At 33.0% G+C, this 26764-nt stretch overlaps 1 protein-coding gene across 1 annotated transcript in view; it reads right to left on the bottom strand.

Annotated features, from left to right (window-relative positions):
* Positions 1-26764, bottom strand: part of LOC132742718 (probable E3 ubiquitin-protein ligase HECTD4) — a gene marked incomplete at its 3' end in the record, with an annotated part of 71229 nt that overhangs the window by 38236 nt on the left and 6229 nt on the right. The window contains 30 exon segments of the mRNA XM_060731184.1: positions 341-487; positions 787-953; positions 1339-1477; positions 2104-2230; positions 2692-2876; positions 4521-4609; positions 5134-5238; positions 6104-6290; positions 6851-7045; positions 7548-7711; positions 8213-8317; positions 8981-9100; positions 9894-10095; positions 10804-10904; positions 11744-11965; positions 12435-12491; positions 13104-13214; positions 13681-13801; positions 14101-14203; positions 14752-14912; positions 15980-16047; positions 16361-16590; positions 17199-17342; positions 17717-17830; positions 18355-18528; positions 19147-19327; positions 20328-20495; positions 21007-21151; positions 21625-21736; positions 22233-22447. Coding sequence (XP_060587167.1) covers positions 341-487; positions 787-953; positions 1339-1477; positions 2104-2230; positions 2692-2876; positions 4521-4609; positions 5134-5238; positions 6104-6290; positions 6851-7045; positions 7548-7711; positions 8213-8317; positions 8981-9100; positions 9894-10095; positions 10804-10904; positions 11744-11965; positions 12435-12491; positions 13104-13214; positions 13681-13801; positions 14101-14203; positions 14752-14912; positions 15980-16047; positions 16361-16590; positions 17199-17342; positions 17717-17830; positions 18355-18528; positions 19147-19327; positions 20328-20495; positions 21007-21151; positions 21625-21736; positions 22233-22447 — 4359 coding nt within the window.

The raw sequence follows: 26764 nt of genomic DNA, 5'->3' as shown, positions 1-26764 counted from the left end.
CTCAAATGGTGCTATAAATCGCGCAAAAACGATTGTCATATCAATATGGAGTATATTTATTTGTTATCTTTTTTCAAATTTTTCTGTATAAAGCCAAAGTTTTTATATTTAAGAATTTCAAATATCAAATTAAGGCTTTTGGACCCCAGTAACACTCAAACAAATCTATTCTCAATCAGGTTTTCATTATGACTGAAAGAAACTGGGTCATTTCTATTCAAGTATCAACCAATAAGGGGAGTAAGAACACAGATTGCAAATAGCATGTTGCAGGGCTTTTTATACAGCAACCATGACACAATGAATCTCTTTAGCTCTAATAATATATCTATATGCTTACCTAGTATAAGGTACAACACACAACAGTCCGATACTGTTACAGCATGCTATAGGATATCTAGCCGCAACTTGAACCACTGACGTCATAGTTTCAGCAAACGCTTCTCGTACTTGGTTAACCATACCTCCGCAAGTCAACTCTTCTACCCTATATCATTGACAAAATGTACATGAAGAAATTTTAGAGTTCGACAATTGATGCTTAAATAGCCTTGCTGCAATGCTTTCATGCCAAAAAAATTTTAACATCAACAAATATCGTAATAAATCAGTCATTTCCGGAATGCTATTTTTCACAATCTTCGGTATTCAATAATTTTTTAAAGTTTATAACTGGAACGATAAAGGATGAGTAATTATAAATAATCTGATGCGCAATATTTTGAACTAATAATTTTTAATGCCATACAATGAATTATCCGAGAAGAAATATAATTTTTTCTTTACCTTGGACCATGCCTTAGCACTGATGTTACTGCAGCAACAAGATGTGTAGCTCCCCCTACTCTCGAGGCTGCCGAAAGTAGTTCCTTCATGTGAATTAAAGCTTGTTTTCTGGTATTCCCTCTCCAAAATCTTAGCTGTGCTGTTTTCAAAAATGCCTCTGATGAAATCTGTACCAAAAAATATACATGAAATAAGCTTGTGGAGAACTTGCATAATTCTGTACTATACGTAAAAGTAATCTACCAATATAAGTTCAAGTAAAAGAGTAATACACGTCAACCCAAGGACAGGTTTATGATATTTTATCTATGTCTAATAGTATTGTTCTATACTTCATCATGACCTATAAATTAAATAGTTTCGGACAGGATTCAACAGGTTTTCTATACATATCTTTGTGTAAAAAACTCATTTATCAGTGTTTCAATCAACAGAACCTTTCCCCATATAATCTCTTCAGAAAATGTACACAGTAACTTTAACATGTCAAGACCGTCAATACTCAGTCAAAAAAGTCACAAAGAAAAACGGATTTAGCTTTGATTTACTTACAGCTTTTTCTGGGTTACTTCCTATAAAAGAGAACAGTTGCCCAATCAGAATCACATGTGGTGACTGGCCTTTCTCTTCCTGATCTTCAATCAGGTCTTGTAATATAGATATAGGGCCCTGTTTATGCTTCGGTCTCCTTCTACAACAGAAAATTTAGAATGTTTCAATGAGTATTATAGACTATTGATTTTAACCCTTAGCCTGCTGGCACAAACATATTCTTCCCATGCATTCCAAGATCTGACAGCACATTTGTCCTGTCTGATCAAGGCCTGCTCTGCTTGTTACTTTATGACTACATACATTTGTATTTTGAAATTTTCCGTAAAATAATGAACGGTTTCTACAAGATTGAAAGATACGCAAATCCATTCGTGACATTTATGAAGTACTAGTTAAAACAGCTTCATATGTTATCATTTAACTTATTTCAATATAATGTCTTTCGGAACTTAAAAGACTTATCACTTTATTATACATTACACTTATCAATAACTAATATTTCTTGAGAGTATTGCCATAAATATTCATCAAGGTTTGTTCTTAAATTTACAGAAATAATTACAAAGTGGTCACAAAAACGCCAAGACTCTTGATAAAAGTTTCTTTAAATACATTTAGTTTAAATTCTTAGTTTAAACATTTATGAAAACTTAAGTTACAGGACATAATCAAACAAACTTGTGCAAACTTGTGGAATATCAGACCAAATTTACGTTTTTGTTTCAAATTTACTCCATTTAATGATATAGAACATTGACTTACTTGTGCATTTTGAGAAAGTCAATAGCCGTGTCATCTTGGAACTGATTGACACCAGAGGGCGCTGAGATACTCCTCATAATGGTGGAGTGGAAGATGTCAGTGTCAGACTTTACCATCACATTCGAGCCTGAAATACATGCAAATAATTTGAGCACAGCAAAATAGTCCTAACTTGCTAGTTACATAGATGAAACCTCTGTTTTCCTCTGGGTTTCGTGGCCAGGCCAACTGGTTAAAGTATTGGACTAGTATCTAAGGATCCCTGTCAGAGCCAGGTTTGGCTTCCTTTAAGTTACAAGGTAGAACCTACAAGTTAAGTAAGAAACTTTATACACATTGCTTAGTTTTATTATAAGCTAACAGCTTTTTTACACATTCAAACTAACAAACTAAACACTGAAGCTGTTTGATGGCAACTAGGTATAGAACCAGATAAAGCTGTACAACAGTGCACAATGCAGTTGGACAAGGCTCTATGTTTCACTTTTCATCTCGATATTTGCAAATTTCATAATAATAGAAGTCCCCAAATATGGAAGATGGACAAGTGCATTCTAGAAATTAAGCAGAATGCGGGTTAAAACATACCTGTTTTTATCGCCTCTATACATTGTGAAACAGTCCTAGTAAGGCTTCCTGTATCTCCTGGTGATATATTTACATGTAGTAACAGATCTAGTCTTGCCAAAATACCGTCGGCCAACTGACGTGTACGATGAAGGGAATCTGTCTTGTCGAAGTCGTTTGATAACACATCATTGTCAAATTTCTCTCTGGAAATAAAAATATAAATATGTTTATACCAAAGCTCCAATATTTATCAATTTCTCAATTTAATACCTAATTTTACTATTCCAAAACAACCAATCTTCACCAAGTTCTTTATACATATAGTTGGGTGCTCAACTTTTTTTCATATTGAAGTCCTTCAACTTCAAAATGTACAATTCAGATTCCATGCAGGACAATATTTTTTTACAAAATTTTGTTCACATTAAAACAGCCTTTTTTGTTTTTACATTTTTCTCATCCTTTTTGATTGCTAATTCCATTACTTTTATGTTACTGATTTAATACAGCTTAAGTAAGTGCCAAGGGACATAAGACTTGTTACACATTCTATTTGTTTCTTTTCAACATATATATGCAATAAGATCGGTTCTGTGATTTAAAACTAAATTTTTGGTGGGTTTTCAGTACTCATGAGAGATCTCCCCTCTCTAGAACATTTATACATATGACACATATATCCTTTAAATTTAGCTACTTCTACAATCATTTGATGTTTATATCAGTGACATCACACCTTTTAAATATACAGTCTAACTTGCCCATGCGACCACGTGTATTAAGCGACTTTTGTCTTAAACGACCACTTTAAATTCCCCCCGATCATTTTCTCTCTATATCTTTAATGTATTAAGCGACTTTTGCTCAACGCGACCAGCGACCGCTAATTAGTCACCTAATTGAGATCAATCTTTTCATTAAACGACCACATTTACCTGTCAAGTAATTGTGTTTTTAGAGAACGCCACCTCGTAATGTCACAAGTGTCAACAATCAAAACACAACAAATAAACGTGTGAAAAACTCTATTTCCCTAACCGTTTTAGCGTATGCAAATGAAGTTAAGTATACCCGTGACATGTATTATCCAATAATATCGGATAAACAATGCAACGCTCCGCCCCTACTGAGATGGTGTATACGCTTCGCTTGTTGACATTTAGACTGCATGGAATTGACCTTGAACTTGATCAGCAATTAAATTAATCGTAACAATTAGATGTAGTTTGTTTATTTCAAATGAAAAAATGCACAACAGAAAACATCTTCACTAATAGGGTTTCCGTGTTGGAGACAAGGAAAAACAACGGAGAAGTTAAAAAACTCTGGAAAAAATGTCAAACATGTACGTAATTTGTCAATAAATATCAGAAAGTTAATTTTTACATTTGCATCCATTTAGATTATCGTAGCGTACTAATTATTCAACATTTATATAAAAATGAAGTTGAAAAACATTCCCACTTCATAAGAAAGATGTCATTTATAAATTTGGACTTTTATATCATGCTGACTGTCTTAAGAGACCGTTTCATTAAGCGACCGTTTTGGGTGTTTCCCTTGCGCGGTCGCTTAATACACGTTTGACTGTACATATGAGCCGCGTCACGACAAAACCAACATAATGTGTTTGCGACCAGCATGGATCCAGACCAGCCTGCGCATCTGCGCAGTCTGATCAGGATCCATGCTGTTCGCTTACCAACCCTATTACAAGTAGCAAAACTGATAGCGAACAGCATGGATCCTGGCTGGTCTGGATCCATGCTGGTCGCAAACGCATTACGTTGGTTTTGTCGTGGCGCTGCTCAATTATATGTTTTAACCAATAAAAAGTGAGATCTTACCTTAATTCTTTGGCAGTTTCTTCTATTTTCAGTGTATCTAAAGCAATGCTCTTCATGAAACACAGCATTGATAACTCCTTTATTTTTGACTGCAATATAAATCATACACAATGATAGCTTTCATGTACCATATGATTAACTCTGAAAATAATTTTAAAACACTTTGCTTTTACAAATAATGTTTTGAATTTACTGTTAACCTTTAATTTCCTTAGCAATATTTGTTCACTATTGCTGAAGAACTTTATTATAAACATTCTAGATATAAACCAAAATTTAAAAATAGTTTTGTATTATATGTTGTGGTTACGGTCTTGACTTTCAAACCATTTGCCCTACTGAGGGTTCGGATACCAACAAAGACTTTGGATTATTTGGAAGCTATCTGGCTAGCTTATGAAATGTTCAGTGGCTCCATTTGGATGCCTATTTCAGTCTGAAATACATGTATTACACACACGTGCACCGGAGATCTTCATCCACCGGTAAAGCTTGAAAGTTGCCATATTATGACCATGACAGTGTTGTTGCAAAGGTCTTCTAGCAACACATCAAATGTGACAAAATTAGGACATAGAGCCACAAAGAAAAGTAAATACATAAATGAAATTACCTCTTGTAAATGGAAATCATGAAAGAACGGTGGAGCTTCTACTGTTTTGTCTTCTTTCCTATCTAAAACTTCAGTATGCCATCTTTGTTCTAGATCTGCTAATGCCTTGAATACAAGAAGAATCAACACACATTTTAACTTTTTAGCCTGCTGGAGACAACAGATTCAACCAAACACGGCATCAGCCAGCACATCTGTACCACATGATCATGGTATGTACTGTTAGCTATTGAGTCACTACGTATTTCATAATTTTCTCTAAAACTAATGACTAGTTTTGTCCAAAATGAAAGATTGACAAGTACATTTAGGACAATAAATTCAGCATGACAAGGGTTGAGAATTATTCTTGCAAACAACCCTACATCATTGTTTTTATCTTAAATTATACACTTTTTATCGATTAAAATATAGTTATTTATTCATAGTTGTGGTAAAAATACACTCTATATTTAAGAATTTGGAGTACTTTATATTGCATTATTTTAATTTTCTGATACTAAAAACCCCTTTGAATATCAACCCCTTTTGAAGTGTATAAAGCTATATCTAATGAAATATTTGTGTATAATTCATAAACAGTAAATACATGTATATATTGTTTTCATTAGCTTTTGGTCAGTTCTGAAAATGTCTCTTTAATCTAATGCATGCGAGTACTGTATGTGAACAGAATTTAATTTTTCCGGCACCAAATATTATGCTGCTATTCCAAGAAGGGTTTTAACTGTTTAGCAATGATTCTTTGCTTCTGCCATAGTATAATTAAGGAAGCATACAAAAATATTTCCTTTATACAGGTGTTTTTGAAATATTATTTCTCGAAAATCAAAATAAATCAATTTATAAACTACAGGCAGCAGATATATAGCTTTATACACTTTAATCAATAAAGGACACATCCAAAATAATGGTCTATTTCACAAAGAGTATAGGCAGGGTACTAGTGAAATATATAATCACATATTACCTGCAATTGCCTGACTAGTGCATCTGTCCGTCTACAGATCTCCTCCATCACAGAAGTTAAGAGGACAAACTCGTCAGTCTGACTCTCTTTTGATGGAGTAAAGAATCTGACAGTGTCCTCTAAGCCAAGGTGTTTAACAACGGCTGAGGTAACTCTTTCTAGTATCACATCTGGTTTGATTGCCTCCCTTTGAAAAGAATGAAAAAAGTTGATAAAATGTTTTAACAAGTCTTAAGTTTTCGGTGATTTCCTTTACACTGGTATGTCTCTTAAATATCAACCACTAAAATCTAGACTATCAATGAAACTTTTTTTTTCAATTTCAGTTTCTTCTCAACATTTTTTTTTAAAGCCGATTTTAACATATTTTTGGCCATATCTCTGGGGTTGGTCAGTCCTTGAAAAACAAACTAGTTATTGCTTATTTCTTTGCAAGTGAGCAACAACTACTTACTTATCCGACATGATTTCTGAATCAGTGGTGAGAGACAAATGACAATTGGACTCAATGTCCCAGATTCAACTATAATGAAGAAATTTTGCCCTGTCGAAAACTGAATCAAAGACCCCTGGACTACAAATACAATGCTCCCCTTACTGTTCTAAGCAGACAGACTACTTCTGAAAAGGGAATATGTTTTATTAAGACAGAATGACCTGTACATATAGCTATGTGCACATCATCTTATACTTTAGGGATAAACCAAAGAAATTGATGCTTTTCTTCACAGTTCTAGTCATACTTACTTCATACTAGATCTAAGGTGAGGAGGATGTCTTGGGGATAAACCTAACAGGTTCTTCATGATCTCTGAAGGCAGTTTTATTCTAGGAATCCTTGGGCTCCTTGGTAATAATGTCGGGTCTACTGCCTGCTGTGATTTTGGTGGGATCTTTGGAGAAGCTGGGCTTGATGTGAAGGATTCTGATTGCCAAACACACCTAAAAAACATGAGAAATGAAGATTAACTGAATAAAATAACTACACATACTACCAAAAAGTGGTGAACACTCCAACTGCCATGCTATGATTTGAATTTCAATATATAACCACAGAAATATGAAAGAGAATGAAAGTAGCGGATTTTAAGATTGAAGTTTTGTGAGCAGAAATATACAATGTACTGTATATCATTTTAAAGGAAGAGAAATTCAATAAAAAAGTATGATTGTCATAACAAGTGAACCTCAAAAATACCTATTTTTCGTCAAATATAGGCTAAGTTTCTCAATACAAATTTGTTTCAAAATGTGGTCAAGTAAGGATGGCTTAGTCATACTGTTGTCAAATAAACTTGTCATAGACAAGCCTGTTCCTTATCAGGAACTTGAACTTGATAATCCCAGGTCTATAGACCAAATTCTCTACTGTGTGTAACAAACAAAGTCAATTAGGCATTAGCTGTGGCGTATTTGTGTTATATCTTAGATAGAGAGAACATACCTTTGCAACAATTTTGATTTAAGTAAATGCAAGCAAGATTCCTCGTCTTTGGTTTTCTCTGGACCTTGATACAACAAATGTAGCATTGTGCAGGCAAGCACTGACAGGCCAAGGCCTAAATCTGCCAAAAATGGCAGGCCATTGGACACTTCTTCTGGTGTTTCCTAAATAAAATAAAACATACATCAGTTATGGACGATGTAACAAAGGTCAATGTTGCAAATATCTGACATTTCTAATAATACTCTAATTTCCTTATACTTGATCATCCAGACAAAGGTATTTTTAGTATCATTATTTAAAAACATACATATACATGTATATTATTCTAACCATATACAGTCGGATAAGCTTACATAGCTAGGTCTTACATGAAACGTACTTAAACAGTCTTGGTCTTTAAATGGTAGGTAGGTATCCCACAGTAAGTTTATGAAAAGTGATGGGCTAAAGGTTGTATATATTCTTTTCAGAAACAAATTCATGGTTTTCATGCCAATAATCCAATCAAGACCATGCTCCGCCTTATAGCACAGTAGTTCCTTACAAAGAAAACAAACTTCACAATCATGCAAAAATGAGCATATATAGACTTATCAAAAATACAGAAATGGCAATAGAATACTCCACATTATGTGAATATCTAAAGCAAGATAATTATGAACCTGTGCTCTGACGGTAACAAGAAATCCCCACATGGCTTTGTCTGGAGTGTTATGTTCCCTCCCACTTCTCATCTCAAATGAAAGTGTCACAGTATCTCCTTCCACCTATACATAATATACACAAGTCATATAATGATACTTCATGAAAGATAAGCCTATACAATGTTCTATATATTATATATAATTAATATACAAAAGTTATAAAATGTGACTTCATAAAAATGAAACTACCTAGTAGCCTTATTTATATCTACAGTTGACAAGTACTTTGTCTATTCCATACATTAATTCACCATTTTTTTCACTTATTAAACAAAATACTTAATTTAACTTTTTTAATTGTCAGTTCAGAAGTATATTATTTTTAATACCTCCTTATATACACAAACAAAATCAAACTGCAGCAAGAAGGGTATCCAGCACCCTTAACTGTTCACAGTGCTTGGCAGTAATGAAATAGGCATTACTCTACAAAAAGTAACTCAAGAGTTATGAGACCTGTGTCCATAATATGAGAGACCTGTGCCGATAATATTAGATGATCACAGAGAACAAGGGTGTGAATTTTCAACCCATTCCCTTTAGTGGTTTTGGAGATACAATGTTGCACACAAAAACTTAACAAAAGTGTGATAGTGATGGCGAGGTCAAGGTGGGTACAATAGCTCTCCCTATTCTTTAAACAGTCAAGCTATAAAAAACAACATAGGTCTCATTGGCTGCCTAGCGTATTTCAGATAGTTTAATATACCAAATGGTACAGCTTACCCTAACAAGATCTTTTGGCCAGCCAGATCCTAGGACACTTCTACTGCCAAAACCATATGTGTTACCACCATACTCTGCCACTTTCTTTGATGTTGTGTTGGGACCAGCATACAGGATCATCTAAAAACAAATTTGTATCAAATATTTTAATATTATTATTAGTTAGGGAAGAATATTTGTTGTAGGGAAGAAAAACTTTCAAACATCTAAGAAACATTTTCAAATCTGTAATTATGTGTTTATAGTATTCAAATTAAGAAAAGGGCTTGATATTATCAAAAGAATACAGGTCAGACAATATAATTACATCTGTTGTGACTATACAAATGAGCAGGCAAGCAGTATTGTTTTCAGTATTGTAAGGGTAAGCTTTTTCACTTAGATTTAACTCACTATAATGTGAAAGCAGTACCTCCAGACCTTTGCAAAAATCATGATCACAACATGGAAAAATGTCGTCTTTTTCGCTGATTTTTACAATTTTCATTCACTATCGTACATAAATCTGAGAGAACAAATGAATTAGGCATCTCAAAGTGCATTACAGTTGGTGAAAAGGTGAGATTTAAGCATTTAATCATTCAAGAAACTTGTCTGGTATAAACTGTAATACTTCGTTTAGTGCTGTGCTCCACACTTTTTTATTGTCACTCATTTTACTTAAACCTTTAGCCTGCTAGATTCACGAGTGATTAGCTTTTGTCACCAGTATAGAGCCAGGCTTACTTGCACATCTGTGCAGTCTGGCCAGACTCCTTACTGTCACTAGTTCAGCTTTTTGTATTTTGATAATGAAATCCCTTTCACTTTGAATGGACTGTTCCAAATTCATAGCAGGGAAATTCCTTTACACAAATTTGAAATTTAGTAGGTTAAGGGTTAGTTAAGGGTTAAAACAGCTAAATGTACGTACCTTATCATAATCATACTGTGAAGCACAACGAGTATCAAATCTCAAATAAAGACACCTGGCCCCTGGTATATGTACTGTCTCCTTAAACTTGTAATTGTCTCTGACAGGGTGAATACTTTCTATGGCTTTACCAGACGCCCAGGGAGCCGGGATCTTGAGTCCAGCCAGGAACCCTTGCTCTTCATGCTCCTTCAAATCGACTCTGCAAGATAATGTTTAAGGACATTGATATCACCTGCTGTACAAATTATAGAAAGAAGTAAATTCTTTGACTGCTAAGCCATGACCTTAGAGCACAAGCATTTCATACTTGGGGGTGATATGTTGATTTTTATGGAAAAGCATGAGCATGTCACATTGGAGAGTACATGATGACTGCTGTATGAACTCTTCTGCAGATGTTTCTAAATAAAAAAAATTACCATTTCATATTTAAATGCTGAATTCTGCTTAGCCAGTGCTTGGGCATGTGGACAATGCCTGGCAATTACCACTACTGTTCGTTAACAGGCTCAATCAAACCAAGACTGTAACATTTTTGAGTATGCTGTTTTTATTTCTTTAACGTATCCATTTTCTCTATTTTGTCGAATAGAACAGGCATATATAAAGAATTAAAAGCAACACTTTCATTTCACTCCATAAAATGATTTGTACACAGGCGGGATATTTAAAAATATCTATTTTCATCAATACCCTTTATATCAAAGAAAATTAAGTAGAACCTTTGTATGCAATCACATTTTGATCCTTTTCAAACAAAAGAAAAGGCATTTTTTTTACATAGTTTCAGAGATTTATCCAAAAATCATTCAAAAATTCTTGAAACTACAAAAACAAAACAATTAAATATGTTTCATCAAACTAATGAAAATTTCTAATACTAAGAAACCATGAAAATGAATCTTACTTTTCTACAGTTTGACCAATAATATCAATGACATCAGAGTCGGTGTCTGGTTCCACTTCATGTAGAATAGCTTGAACCTGGCTCTTCAACAACAGAGCAGCCTATAATATACATCATAGAGTATTCTAACTAATGATTTTCTAAAATACAGAAAGAGTCTCAGAAGGTGCATTTTCTCATTCCAGATGGTGTTCTTATTCACTCCCTATACAATATGCATTTACAATAGGATGCACATAACTTGTTAATCCCAAAATCCTAAATATCAGGATTTCTCATATCAAATTTAGGCAATCAACAACAATGCTATGGAATGTAAATAAATACATGTATCTTCAAAATTTTTTATTCTAAAAATATTTGCTCAAAAGTAAATTTATTGATTTTTTTTTGCCAGCAAGTTACAATATCCAAAAGTTGTAGGACCCATTCTGCCATTAGCTTTTGCTAAAATTTTAGAAGTTTGGTTACAAAAGTTATTATTTTGGCACTTTGCCATTAGCAATTTGCTAAATATTTTATCAGTCTGGCAACAAAAGTTATAATTTTGCACTCTGCCATTAGCCATTTTCTAGAATTGTATAAGTTTGGCAACAAAAGTTATAATTTGGTTTAAGGAATTTGCCCAAGATATGCTTCTTTGTTAAAATTTCAATGAAGTTAGAATATCACTAATAGGTATTTCCAAACAGGGTTGAACTGTTCAACAATGTTGTCTTTCCCTTTCATCACATATTTAAGACCAGTGTGACCAGTGCAGACCAAGGTCAGCCAGCACATCTGTGCCATTTTCCCATAGTCTGGGCTGTATGCTATTCAGCCGGAACATATTTCGAATTTTCCCCTAAAAATGATGAATGGCCTTGTCCAGATTGAAAGGACAAGTCCATTTAGGTTATTTTGTGTTGTTTTGGTTGAAAATAGAGCCTGGAGATATTACCTGACTAGACAGAACTACAAGTTTCACAAGCTGTGGCATCAATGTATCAGCAAGGTTTAGACACTGTAGGTTTTTATGTGTCATGGCTGTCATCAGAGAAGGTAACATATGACCTAGTATTGTTGCCTTGGAAACCTTTTCCAGGCCTTGCAGGCGGTTTTCCAGATCTTCCGTGTTTTTGTGAATTACTTGATTACAACAATTGAGCAACATTTCAAGAACCTGAAAAAAATGTTCAAGCATATATACTTTTTTTAGATGTGCTGCCAAAATAGAAAAACAAACATACTGGGAAAGTGAAAAATAAAATCGTACAAGTTATATCTGACCAATGATCTAAAAAATAGAAGCTAAGTGGAAGAATAGACGAAAACCAATCACATCATCTCACTCCATAATCAAGTTCTTGTGCTACAAAATACTTATTTCAACTATAGACGAGATTCCAACAAACATATTTTCTTTTTCCAACAAATATATTTTCTTTTTCCAACAAACATATTTTCTTTTTCCAACAAACATATTTTCTTTAACTTTATTTTTGACCTATGCATATTTATGCATATCTTTTGGCCTCGAGAAAATTAAAAAGATTAAATATGGGTTTGACCTAGTAACCTAACTTTCTAACTTCAATAATCATATTTCAATAGGGAACAAAAACGTGACAACATGTGCAATTGAGATTTACCTGACAAGCACCAGTAAACACTTTCTCTGCAAAACTCTGTACCATTGTCTGTAAAGTCTGAAAAATAAAGTTAAACAAAATAATGTTCAATGGTTATTATAATTAAGTCTTGAAACCATCTTGACTTTACAAGAGCACTACAAAGGCGGGGCAATATATCCTCGAATGTAAATGCATCTAAGTAATAAAAATCATTCATGTAGGGTAGAGACCCAATCAAGAAACTTGTCTGAAAAATATTTCATCTTTATTATCCTAATGATACTGTATGACCTCCAAGATGGAAGCATTTTTTACCCTAAGTGCATGATTCATAAAACTTTTATCTATAGAGGTATACTACAGAATGATATTTGAGCATCCTTTATGTATAAACTATCACTTCATACTGTAGATTTTTTACTACCAGTATGTTAACAATAAAATTTCATACTTGAAATTTCTTAATATCTATATGTAAACACTATCATTTCACACCTGTAGTTTCTAATTACATAACTATAGGCTCAAACTATCATTTAATACTTGTTGTTTTTTCCATATCTATATAATTACAATATCTTTTCATAACTATAAGTTCTTAATATCTAAAGGGTGTATATTATCATTTCACACCTGTAGTTTATATTTTATATACATATATATTTAGGTGCAAATTATCATTTTTACCTGTAGTTTCTCACTATCCGTATTTCCATTTTCATCAGCTGGTAATAAAATTGTTTCTCTCAATAGAAATGACTGCAGAGACATCAGATATCTGAGACATGGACTTGACAACTGAAAAAACATAACTTGTTCTCTATATATATATTATTTCTTACGATGACTGAGTATTTAGCCATAGAGACATAGCACATGTTACTTTACAGTCTTACTAGTAAATAAGTAAAGGGGGATACATATATAACAATGGATCTCTTTTCTAAAATTAAATTAAAAGTTAACTGAAAAATGGAAATGGCATATGTGACTTTCCAGCTTTCTAGGGAGCAATTTTAAGTTGCCGCTCTGCTTTTATTTGAGGCATGAGCAAGTGTCCATGGTAAAACCATCCATCTTCCATCAACTACCTAGAGGTTACTGATATGAAAGAATTATACTTAAATTTAACCTTACAGTAATGGGACAATGTAAGCTGCAATAACTGTTTGTCCATCAAGCCTATAATATATGGTAGTATGTGTAGTTAAGTAATAAAAACCCTTGTAAGTTAATTTATGCATATCAACAAAAATGAACTTACAGGTATTTCTGTTAGCATGCAGTCAAACTGTTCCTTCTCAAGTTTCACAGCTTTATGGAGAAGATTACAGGATTTCTTTACAACCATCTTCAACAACAGTGATGTAATATCATCTGTTAAACTGTAAAATAAAACATTTTGCATTTATATAATTATCCTATTTATTTGTTTTGTTTGATTTCAACCAACTTTTGGTCATATCTTGGTGGTCAGTGCACTTAGCAACTTTCTAAGGTAACTAACCTTTAATTATCAATTTCTATACCAGTGATCTACTACTAATCTCATGTAATTTCTAATTCAGCCGTGATAGATAAATGACAATGAGAGTTCACTTAAATATAAAATAAGACACGAGAAATTTAGAATTATTTTAATGTAGATTCTTTCTTTAATGTAGAAAATCAAAGTATTACAAACCTTAAGTTGTAAAACTGGTCCAGTTTTGTGATCTGTCCCTTCAACTGGTCAGTAAAGTCTACAAACAATTTATCTCTTAAACATGTCAGTCCTGGATTTTCACCTACAAAGATACAAAAAAAAATTATGACAACAATTTTCATTTTGTTGGGTTTTATGTCAAACCAAGAATCCAAGGCTGCTGAATTTGTATTACAATTTTATAGCTATAGTTTCTAGTAAGTCCAAGTTTCCTTCTGGATATCACATGTATTGCAGGCACTGGCAGGGGCGTAGTTGAATCATTGACCTTTTGTTAGCTTAATAGATGACATACATCATACGATAGGATTGAAGGGTCCATGTTGAATTCCTAACAGTGAAGGGTCCATGTTGAATTCCTAACAGTGAAGGGTCCATGTTGAATTCCTAACAGTGAAGGGTCCATGTTGAATTCCTAACAGTGAAGGGTCCATGTTGAATTCCTAACAGTGAAGGGTCCATGTTGAATTCCTAACAGTGAAGGGTCCATGTTGAATTCCTAACAGTTGTTTACTTAACATGACAATAATGATGATAAAAGAAATACATGCATCTTAAAAATTTGTGGGAAGAATTCATGAATGAATATATTTAAATCTGAAACATCTGCAAGAATTCATAAAAATCTACCTGTAAGCAGGAGCCTCATCAGCTCGACACGTTTTTCTACAGTTGGATATAGCACCATGAGGCCACTGGCCACCACCATACATGCCTCTCTCTGTACACTCTCTGAGTGAGTCATCATATTGTCATCTCTCTCAACAATCACAAGTTTCCACACCAATGATCTGTAAAATCATCAAATAATAGCTATGTATATTTAGTCAGGTCAATCATATCTATATTAAGAATTATTCCTTTTTTTTTCTTCTTTTTGGTTGGGTTTTATGTCACACAAACACGATTAGGGTCATAAGGCGACTCAGCATTACTGGCAGAGGAAGACCTAGTGTGCTCCACTGTCTATGATTTCAGGTACAAACAGGTACCAAAGTAGACTCACTGAAATTCTTAAGGCTAGCTGGATAGCTTGCTCACATGAAAGATTCCAAAGTCACTGATGTGATTTGAAATCACAGCGGTAAAAGGCAAGTGGTTTTGAAGTCAACAACCTTGGCAATGAATGACCCTCATACACTCAGCCTACTAACTAGTGGCCTCACATTTTAACCAATGCAGAGAAATATCAGGTCTGATAATGGTCTGTACTTTTCGCCATTCAGTCAGTACATTTTTTGAAATTTTCCCTACAAATTATGAATGGTTTTGTCCAGGTTGAAGGAAGGGCATGTCCACTTAAGATATTCAGCGTAACAAGTGTTAAGCCTACATCTTTACACATTTAACATGCTCACTTCAGGTGCCTTTTTTTGCATAATATCAATCATAACTACTGACTTTTTAGAAACATGAAGAGGTAATTTTTTCTTATATGAATAAAAGTAACATCCTTGAAAAAATAAGAACCCACAGTTTAAGTGATTTTAACCAATATGTTGATTGTTCTCATTACAGTTACCTCGACAAGTATCTAAAAACCCTGAATTTCTTAGTACGTATTTTCACCAATACAAATAAGAGATGTTTGTGAGATAATGCAATAAAATCAGATGTAAATAATTGGGGCATAACTCTGTAAAAAAATGCTCAAAAGTACCCAAAACAAAACATAACCTAAATATTCTCATGATAAATCTGTATATCAAATTTTATTTCAGTATGTGCAACCTCAGCAAAGAAAATGAACTGAAACTGTTGGTGAACCGACAGACAGACCGACAGATAGGAGCAAAGGCAACATGCCTTCCCTTCTTTGAAGGGGGGCATTAATATCATCATGATCAATAAAATATACCTTGTTTTCTCCACCAATGAATTCTCAGCAGGTTTTGCTGGCTTTATCACACTCATCTTAAATATCAACTGAAAAGAACAACATAAAACAAACTTAGTTGTATAATTATATTACAATTACCAAATTTTCAACAAGGACTTTTATTTTCCCACTTTTGCTTTAAGCCTAAACTTTAGCTTGATATGTAGATGTAGACTTTTAATCATTTTAAAAGAACACTTTATAACTTAACAAAGTGAAAAAAAATCTGGAACCTTCTTTACAACTTTGTTCTGCTATGCTGATTGCACAAACATGATACTTTCACATTTGATTCCCCAAAATTATTAACAACCTCTTTGAATGAGGTATATACATATATAAATGCTTACAATAACTTACTTGTAACACAATTAAAGCACAAATTATAGTCTGAGTATGCCCTGTAGATATTGAATTATTCAGTATGTCACAGATTCTCTCCAGATTGGTGTAATCTACTGGGTACTGTTGTACGGTGTAGCTGCCAAATGGTGTATACAGTAGATCACTGTGGATTTGGTGCAGGCACATACTTCCAACATGTTGTAACAGTTGTTGTATTACCACATTCATCTTCACTGTGTTATCACCTGTTATAAAAATATATGACAGTTTACCAACAATATTTTCACTGTATTTATCAACTGTTATAAGATATAAGGCTGTAAAGGTCAAGTGGTTATTGTCAAACTTTATCTGATGGGGGAGTTTTCAAGATTTAACTGGCGGAGGAGTTTTCAAGCTTTACCTGATGAAGGAATATTCAAGCTTTTAATGTTGGAGGGGTATTCAAGCTTTTACTAAAGTAGGGGTATTATAGCTTTTACTGATGGAGGAGTATTTAAGCCTTTACTGATGGAGGAATATTTAAGCTTAACTGGTTGTGGTGAATTCCCAGTTGAGATGTATTCAAGCTTTTACTGATGGAGGAGTATTTAATCTTTAACTGATGGGGGAGTATCCGGAGGAGTATTCAAGCTTTTAGAGATGGAGGAGTAATCAAGCTTTTACTGATGGAGTAGTATTTAAGCTTATCATGCAGAATCAAATTAGTAAAATATAAAACATACAACATACAACTCTTCTTAAATAACCTGTATGTCCCAAAGATGATTTTAGCAATAAGGAGCATATCCATAGCTGTCTCATTAAATTCACCTATTCAAAAAAATATACAATAATAATCATAGAAACTTGCCTGTTTGTTCTGTTGGTTTGTTATGTTGTATACACAATTTTGTTTTGATATGATGTGGTGCCTGATGACCTGGGTTATAGAACTGGTCCATCCAATCATTACTACAACTCCATATCACATTGTTTAATACATCAAAACACAAGCCTGTAACATAGAATATTCATATTGGGCAACGTTTCTTTACCCCAACTGGCTCAAGTCTTATTTGCTGCCTTTGCCACTTTTACATTTTTTGGAACAGTGACACAATATAATAACAAGAGGTATTTGTCACTTTGTTTTTCTGGTTCTGATGCCAAATTTAACACAATTTTTGACCATATCTCTGCAGTCCATACACCTAACAAGCTTTCCTGGATAACTAACCAGTAATTACCAATTTCTTCAGAAGTAACCAACTTCTAATCTCACATGATTTCTATATAAGCGATGAAAGACAAATAACCATTTGACTCAATGTCCAATATCAATTGACACAGAAAAAGATGTACATGTATAATTCATTAAAAGCTGTGTACCTAAAGAGGAAATAGAGGCTCCCCTGGCAATGGCACAACTTGGTGCATCCATCAGATCTGCTCTCTGTACAAACTGTCCATCCGTTAAACTGAAACACTGGTTTGTGGCTAGTGCTGAAAACAAATAACATACAGAGTCTTTAAAACAGAATAATATTATTTACATTTCCTCAATTGCACATTTCTACGTATCAATATGAAGAAATGTGCACTTTAATTATATAAGTATTCTAACAATAATAATCAGATGTGTTGTTCTTCATCCCTACCTTGATTACTTAGTTTAATAATAATCATAGAACATATATATTTCTCTCTGAATCATTAAATACAGGTTATTGTGTATTTGTTGGTTTTACAGAAAATAAATATTCTTATCACAAACTGACATCTCGAGTATTTAATTGGTCAGAAACTAGTAGATAATGTGTACTGACCAATGAAAATCGAAAGATCTGAGAAAAAGCACTATAACCTGGATTTTGTATCAGTATAAAAAAAAGTACATTCACACTTCTTTTTTGAAACAAGAGATTTAGTTATGTCACTCAACAATCTAACAATATATGTCAAACTCTATACAGCAAAATATTATTTTAATTCATGGGAGAAAAAGAAAAATAAGACAAAAATAATACATCTTAGTGAAGAAAGACCTCCACTGCTGCCAAACAAAGACCGTGCTGCATTACTGGCGCTGCCCCCTGGCAGAGATGTCAACATTACAACGTGGCTACCCTCGATAAATAATGGTGTTTTTAATAAAACCTTCAACAGAATTCCACAGCTGGTACTTCCTGTCTGCTGCACAGCTACAAGAGAAGATGAAATACATATTTGCCTTATTTTAATTCATCTAATATTTACAAATGTACTAATTAAAGAATAATTAAACCTCCAAAAATGCTAACATTTTTTTTTATTTTTCAAAAATTTCTTATTTTTTTATCTTGTTACAGTTTTTCCAGAATGTTATTCACTGGCCATATGAATGAAACATTTTTTGCTTCTTTTGCTCTTTGGCAATTGCTATAATTCTAGTAAAGTATTTTGAATGGAAGCCAAATTACTATTTTGTTTATATTTTGCTACTTTTATGACATATTATGACTGCACATTCAGTGCTACTTTCATCTGTTGTTTAATATGTTATTATTATGTTCTAAATCAATTATTAAAACATTATCAAACACTTGTTTGACCTTTCCAAAGAATAATTATTTTACTGATTTTTGTGGCATAATGTGCCTTTAACATCAAAATATACATTGTATTAAAACAATTTTAGCTATAAAAATACTAAAGACCATACTTGTTAGCAAATGAAAATTTTAAGAAATTTATTTGCACTTTTAACTATGCAATATTATATATATATATATACATGGTTGTACCTATAGAAATACCAAGATATAAGAAAACTATCTTACGATCTTCCTTCTTCGCCACTCCATTCTCTGCCCCGGCTAATGCTGCTAAAGCACTGGCTGAGCCTCTGTACATTGGTCTAAGTCGGGACATAAGTGAGTCATTGAGAGCCTTAGCTCCAGCTTCATCTTTCTTTGTTAGAATTATCCTGGGTCTACCTGGCTCAACAGCATAATCTTCTTTCTGTAAACATACATGTATTTTTACGTTTTGAGTTGGTTTTTCTTTTTGGTCCTTCTTTTTGATAGAGTTTTTCATCACATTTACATTGGTCATTATGGTCATCTTATATTTTACTGATTAATTGGCCATTTAAAACTTCAAAATCATTTTGTTCATTATTTAACTCTTTATCTGTTTAATTTTTGTGTAATATATTTGCTGTGCTTTAAATTTGGAACAGTCCATTCAAAGTTTAAGAGATTTCAATATTAACATACAAAAATATATGTAAAGCTATGGAAAGTTAAGTGAGTGGTCAGATGGCATTGACATGTAGCCTGGCTTGGCTTTATACTGGTAGCAAATGTTAATCTAGCATATAAAGGAATACAGAAGCTAGGTTTGTTTGTTTGATTTCACGCCTTTTCCCAACAGTATTTCAGTCATATAGGTGGGTAGTTTCCTAACCATCATTCCTGGAGAGTTACACCAGCCAGTACTAGACAACCTTCCTCTGCACTAAACTACCAAAGCATCTCCCGGGGATTGAACCCACGCCAGAGAGGTAACTGGATTAGAAGTCATCGACTCTAACCCCTCGACCACGGAGGCGGTTCAGAAGCTAGGTAAAGCCACCAACTTTAATAATGTTAAAGTAATTTAACAATCCTGGCGAGATTCAAACCCACAGCATTGTCAGGAATAGGATTTTAAGTCAGCTGGAAGTATGCTGTTTGTTTGATTGAGTTTACGTCACACCAACACAGTTAAGGTCATATGGCAATGTTCCAGCTTTTACTGGTGGAGGAAGACCTCAGGCACCCTTCCGTGCATTTTTTCATGAACTGGCACCTGAGTAGAACCACCGACGTTCAGTAAGCTAGCTGGATAGCTTCCTCACATGAAAGAATCCAAAGTCTCTGTCGGGATTCGAACCCACAGCGGTGAGGGAAGTATGCTATGAATACTATGACAACAAAACAATAGCACATTCAAAGAATATTTCATATAATCAACCAACCTGAATCACAAACATTTCACAATTAACTGGTATTCCCTTTGCATTTTTGTCTGTTAACAAAGACGGGCACCATATCCAATAAAAGTAGGAACCGTCGCTGCAAAATGCAACAGTAGTACATGGGCCATCCTCCACATATTGTTCTGGCTTAGGTATAGTTTTCACTGGCTGAAATGAATAACTTATTTATAAATTTTTTGTACAGTGCAATAAACTCCCTGTCTTAGATAAGTGGGTTTTTTTAAACCATTTTAAAAAATAGGTCATGTTACACAAAATTTGGAATTTTATGAAATTTGGTAATCTGAAAAAAAAAGAGATTCATGACATTGAACTGTCAAATTATTAATTTTACAGTCACTGGACATTTTTGGACACCACTTCCAGAATAATATGCATTTTTGTCATCTAAAACTGGCTACTTTTTTACAGAAAATGAACTCTGAAGAAAGAAAAGCACTGAAAACCTTCTCCTAGATAACCAAAAACTCACAAAAATATTTCAAGTCAATAAAAAAATGTACTATTGGCTGAAAAAACTTACTTTTCTATGACCATGAAGTCATTCTGATAATATTCACATTAATTTCCCACATGCATTTTCAAAATTTAAGCAATGGCCATACTATTACAAAAATACTAAACTTTTTAATATAAAACACAAGGATTAAGTTTTAACCTGTAGGAAATGTTTGTCGAGAATCTGAAAGAAATTTTGTACATCAGCTTCACCATCATATGACTGTGGTCTGTATATTAAACATCCATCACCAACGGCAACCTTACCAGGGCCTATCTCTGGGTTTCTAGAGTAAATATATCCTCTGAAAGAAAAGGAAAGATAGACAATGAAATCTTTATTTTCTATCTATAAATCAAATAAAATTTCTGATTTTGTTTGTTTTAAAAGAAAATTATGTCATGCATGTTATTATATAACAAATCTCAACAAATCAAATAAATAATAATTATGTAAAGTTGTAAAACATTTGGCCAAGTTGTTTGAAAAAATTCAATACAGCTGAAACCTTTTGTGAAATTTTTAAGCATTTATAGAAATTTGATTCATGTGACAATTTTTTTCCATTTTCAAAGCCACACTTCAGAATGATAAAATGAAAAGATACATTTGACTGGCAGCATGGACCCTTCACTTTAAATACCCTATTACTGTTGACAAACTGAGAGGACTTTTGTTTATAAAATCTAATTATATATAATATAAAATCTAATTATATATAATTACACTTTCATTAAACGTTATATTGTTTTCTATAAATCATAAGTAAACCAAAACCTTAGAGTGCCGTGAAGTCCTGTGCCAACTTTCGCTAGTCCTTTACCGCATGCATTTGTTGTATACAGGAAAACTCCATCTGAAGCTAAACTTCTTCCAATCTCCCCATCAGCTGAAATTCAGAGAATTAAACCTTTCAAGTGCTGGTAGTAGTTATGGTAAGTTTATGTGTACATGTATGCCAAAAGTTAACCCATTTTCTTCATCATCAAATGGACTTTTTCGAACCATGCATTATCAATATTGAGCGCATCAAAATAAAAATAAAAAGGTAGTCAACCAGCAGAATGTACAAGTCCATTAATTTTCATTACTCGACAGGGAATGGGTTAACAGCAAAATCAATAGCATGCCAGTCTTGATCTCCAAGCAGGTTGACCAAATTTTTTTTACTGTTAACAGCTCAATTTCTGCATTCTGATATAAAAACCTCTAACATAACAATTGAAAACTTGAAGTGAAATCAGTAAAATTATATAAATTTTGCATCTTGTAAAAATTGAATTTTTTTTATTATCAGTATCCACATTTCTTGTCACAAAAAGTTCCCTTCCAAAAATGTTCATGCAAAACCTCTGTTAAAAAAATAGATTGAAGATTTATTATACCTTTGTCCTTTTCTCCTGACTCTTTTTCAGTCCCACTGAGGAGGTCTTCAAATCCCCAGCAGAGGATATGTTTACTGCCTAATAAAGCGGGTACATGTCCAGGGCCTCCTTCTGTCTCTAAAAGCTTGCCTAAAATATCAGCCACTGGCATACAGTCAATGTCCTTCAGTGTCAAAAGAAGGTGGACAGTGTGAATAAAAGTCTTCAGATGACCCCTTTTGAAAGAAATAAAATTAGCAAGTTTTTCACAATTGTAGAAGCAATGTTGTACTGTTACAAAAAATTTAAAGCAGTATGCCTTAATAGCTCCATGGTAAAAATGATATTAACTATCCCTTTTGCTACTGCTAAAATGAGTATACTAAATGTCGAAAACATCCCTTCCATAAAAGATACATTAGACAGTAGCCAATGTGCGGACACCATTTATCTTGGAAAACCAGGACACCATTTATCTTGGAAAACCAAGAAGTGTTTAGTACATGTATGTAGTGTGACCCTCATTTTACAGTCTGGACTCGTGACCCTTAGGTTTATTTCCAGCACAGATAACCATTTGCTGCATCATTCAATGTCTCTTTTTTAATTGTATGTAATTTCTAGAGGTGTAACAATTCATCGATGCATCGCGATCTGTCTTGTCCCCAATGTATGCATCGTAATGAAATTACAAATTCCAATATATTGCGATGCAATACATATTTCACCTCCCAATGTATCGATACAGGGAGAAGGTATCACAATACACTAACAATATCTTCCAGGAATATAAGGACAAACGTATTTTTTGAAAGACTGAAGAAAGAAAAATAGCTCGGATGAAAACAATAAACAAGCGTGACTATTATCATACCATCGTTGTCATCTCGTTTCCCCATGTCCGCAATCATTTAACAGTAACTAACCAAGTTTTATCAATTCCATGTAAATGGGCTGGTGTTCTTTGAACTTGTTTATAATAAAAACATAATTAGAGTCCGTGCGATTTCAAGAAAAAAACAACCTACAAACATGAATTTTGCCAGCTGCACAGTAAATGGGCCAATTTTTCAAAAATACATGTAATGCAGGCTTTTTCAAAAAATATATTGCATTTTCTATTATTTTTTTGTGTTTTTACAAAGGACTTACTATAAAGCAAATGTGCCCAAAAATTTTTTGTGATAGCATTACCCAAAATAAAGATACAGACATTTTTATACCCTAAAAATGTCCAATTTTACATGTAATGTGTTAGCATCTGTTTTTTTGGTGTTTTTAGAATTAACACCAATATTATCTGTTTTAATTTATCACTTAAATGTTTTTACATGCACATAGAAAATTTAATAACCTTTCCAGTGATATATAATACTTGGTATACATCATCCTGGATCGTTAAGATGATTTTAGTAAAATCAGACTTTTGTAATGTATCAGTTTTTTCAAAATTCAGTTGTTAAGCAAACAAGTATACCATTAAGCAAGAACAAATAAAATAGTACTTTATTGTCTCATTCTAATGAAATATGAATTAAAAACATATGTTAAGTGTTTTCAATTCAAATTTTCAAACATTTTTACCATAGTAGGCATTTTAGAGGTAAAAAAAATTTTGTGATGAAAAAACTGTAACATCCGTCCCCCTCTCATAAAATATCCAATTATAAAACAATACTCATAAAAAACAATGTTTCTGGTGCTTAATGATAGTCTTACAATGAAAATGTTATAAAAAATGCCAATTTCTATGTTTATGAGAAAAAAAATACAATAATGTAAAAGTTGTATGTAACATCCGTCCCCCTATATAAGGTGCTTATTAAATCTCACATAAACTGTAACTGAAAAGGGAATTTTACACTAAAACACCAAAGTTACAATGAAAAATGAAGAAATAACAGAAATAAAGCACTGAAATGATGTAATTATAAAAAATATTATTTGTTAACACTAAATTCCTTAATTTTGAAAAAAAAATCAGTATTTTTTTGCTCTGAAAACAAAATTATTTACTTTGAAATATAATTTATTAAGAGGTTAATACACGGCAGGAGCCCTCGGTCCATTATTCATTTTGCGGGCCGATTATCACCTTCCGGCCCTACTCTGACATGTATTAATGTCTTTAATACACTTGGTAGATCTAATAGATCTAGTACCATTTAAAAAGAAAACAAAAACAAAAATAACAACAAAGTTCTTTCGTTGAAATTCTTGTCTACTCTTCTACTGTACTGTTCTGTGCAGAGATGTTTACTGTCTGTGTGTTCAAAGCAGTAGAATCTAGAAGCAAGTTTTATTTTATTTTCTTTTTTTTTCAGAATGAATTTGTCGTATTATTTCTTCAAATTTTAATAGTAACAAAAATGTGTTTGTACTAAATACGCTTAAGCTCTCATAATAAAAATAAAGCGATTCGTGCTGACAACCTACTTTCACAGTTAACTGTTTGATGACGTTAAATATGACGTCATTGTTTCAGTTTGTGCACGTGAACATGTTCTGCGGGCTGATAACTAGTTCTCGGCCCCGGGCCGCAAACTCATAATAGGTCATGTGACACTCATAATCAGTTGAAATCATAGGCAATTTTGTTTCTATATATAGTAACAAGTGTATTAAATGTTATTTTTTAACATCAAGTGGACCTATGAGTTAATTAAGATAATATTGAAGCTTATATGAGTTTATAACAAATATAATCTTTTGTTATTCTGTGTTTACAAACTAAGGGTACAGAAGGGGACGGATGTTACAGAATTGAACTAAAAATTCTTTTTACAGTAATACGAAACTTATCTTGTTCCTATGATGCATGATAGAGAAGTAGTAAGCTTTGCAACTGTATAGGAATGTTTCACACAACAAATAAAATACTATTAAAAAAAAAACTAGAAGAAACAAACACAAAATCAATAACAGGATATATAGAAAGTTAAGAGGTGCAAACGATAGAGATGTTGGATTAAAATTGGTCAATTGTTAAAACATAAATTCTTTAGCGTTAAATAGTTATTCTAACACTCACGTGATTTTGTCACTATAGACAAAGAATGAAAAAAACTGGTGTTAAACTGTCAATAAACACCTGTAACGGACTACTTGTATATGCGCTATTATGTTTTCACCCTCGATTGTATAGTTTATAAAGCATTTTAAAGCAACAATAAAAAGCATTTTTATTTATATTTTCAGTTCGTATAATGTTTTCTTTTCATACAATACCGAAATAATATCTCACATACACTAACGCCATATATTAGATCCATATTAGTTAATAAATATTTTGACAAAACGGCGCCAATCCGTAAGCAGCGTAATGACGTCATCCTAAGTAAACAACTCATTCATAAACAAGCTGACGTTATTTCATACATACAGGAATGATAAATGGGACACTGATGTAAACACAATACGACGTAAGTTTTTAATGTTGAAAACATGATAAAATAACGTTTTTTTCTTATTATTTCTTTTGTTTAATAGTTTATATATCTTCGCAACAGTAGGATGCGAAAATCGAACAGCGTTATACGAAAATCGGCACCGGAAGTTATTTCCGCTTGAAAAATAACATTAGTGATTTTCCTTATTTTATCGTGTTAGAATCGAAATAACATCGTCCTGAGAGGTGTATATCGGCTATTTAACACCGGTTTTGTCGTTTTGATGCGACAAAATTAACCACTCAGGCCTACGGCCTTCGTGGTCAATTCCTACGCATCAAAACTCCAAACCGGTGTTAAATAGCCGATATACACCTCTCAGGACGATGTTATTTCTTAAACAAACCATGTACCCCAGCCCCTCATAAAACAGTGGGATATGGATCCTAACTCTATACACAGAAGGGGCTGGCACTTTATTGGAAGTTAACGAGCTGCGTATTGGGAGCTGCGTATATTGTATATTGGGAAGTGTGATATATTACAAAACAGTAGGGGTGCCAATTAAGGGTGATATATATTATGCTTAAAAACAGTGGGAGGGACTACTATATCTGTTTCATGAATGTCTGTAATTAAGTATTAAAGATGAAGATCAATTAAGTCAAAGGATTTATTGAACTTCAAAATTTTATAGGCTAAATATGAAGTCAATGAAAAATAAACAAACAAAGAAATATAATTCAACACCCTGATTAAAATTTTTTAGATTTTTTCCCCCAAAAAACATAAGCACATTTTCGTACAATTTGACCCATTTAATTATTGTTAATAAAGTGAAAGAAACTTGTAAGTAAAGGATAAGGTAAGGATTCCTGTAATGATAAAGTTGGAATTATTGTGAAAATTATTCTGTAAATAAACGCTTTGCAAATTATTTTACACCTATAAATTTTATTGAATGACAAATTAATTCATTAAGTTAAGCAGTTCATGTACAGTTTTGTACACTGAAATATATACAGAGAGAATTATTAAAAGTTAGAAATAATGAGATTATGATACATTATGAAATCTTTGGATAATGCTGCTAACATTCCACATTAATCAATAGAACTTAATTGCAACAATTTAAAATCTTATAATTTTTAATGAAAATTTTTA

This window comes from Ruditapes philippinarum, unplaced genomic scaffold (assembly GCF_026571515.1).
Source record: "Ruditapes philippinarum isolate M1 unplaced genomic scaffold, ASM2657151v2 ctg1446_1_1_1_1, whole genome shotgun sequence".
Lineage (NCBI taxonomy): Eukaryota > Metazoa > Mollusca > Bivalvia > Venerida > Veneridae > Ruditapes > Ruditapes philippinarum.
Note: the sequence above shows the minus strand (reverse complement) of the source record. Positions and strands in the feature narration are given on the sequence as shown.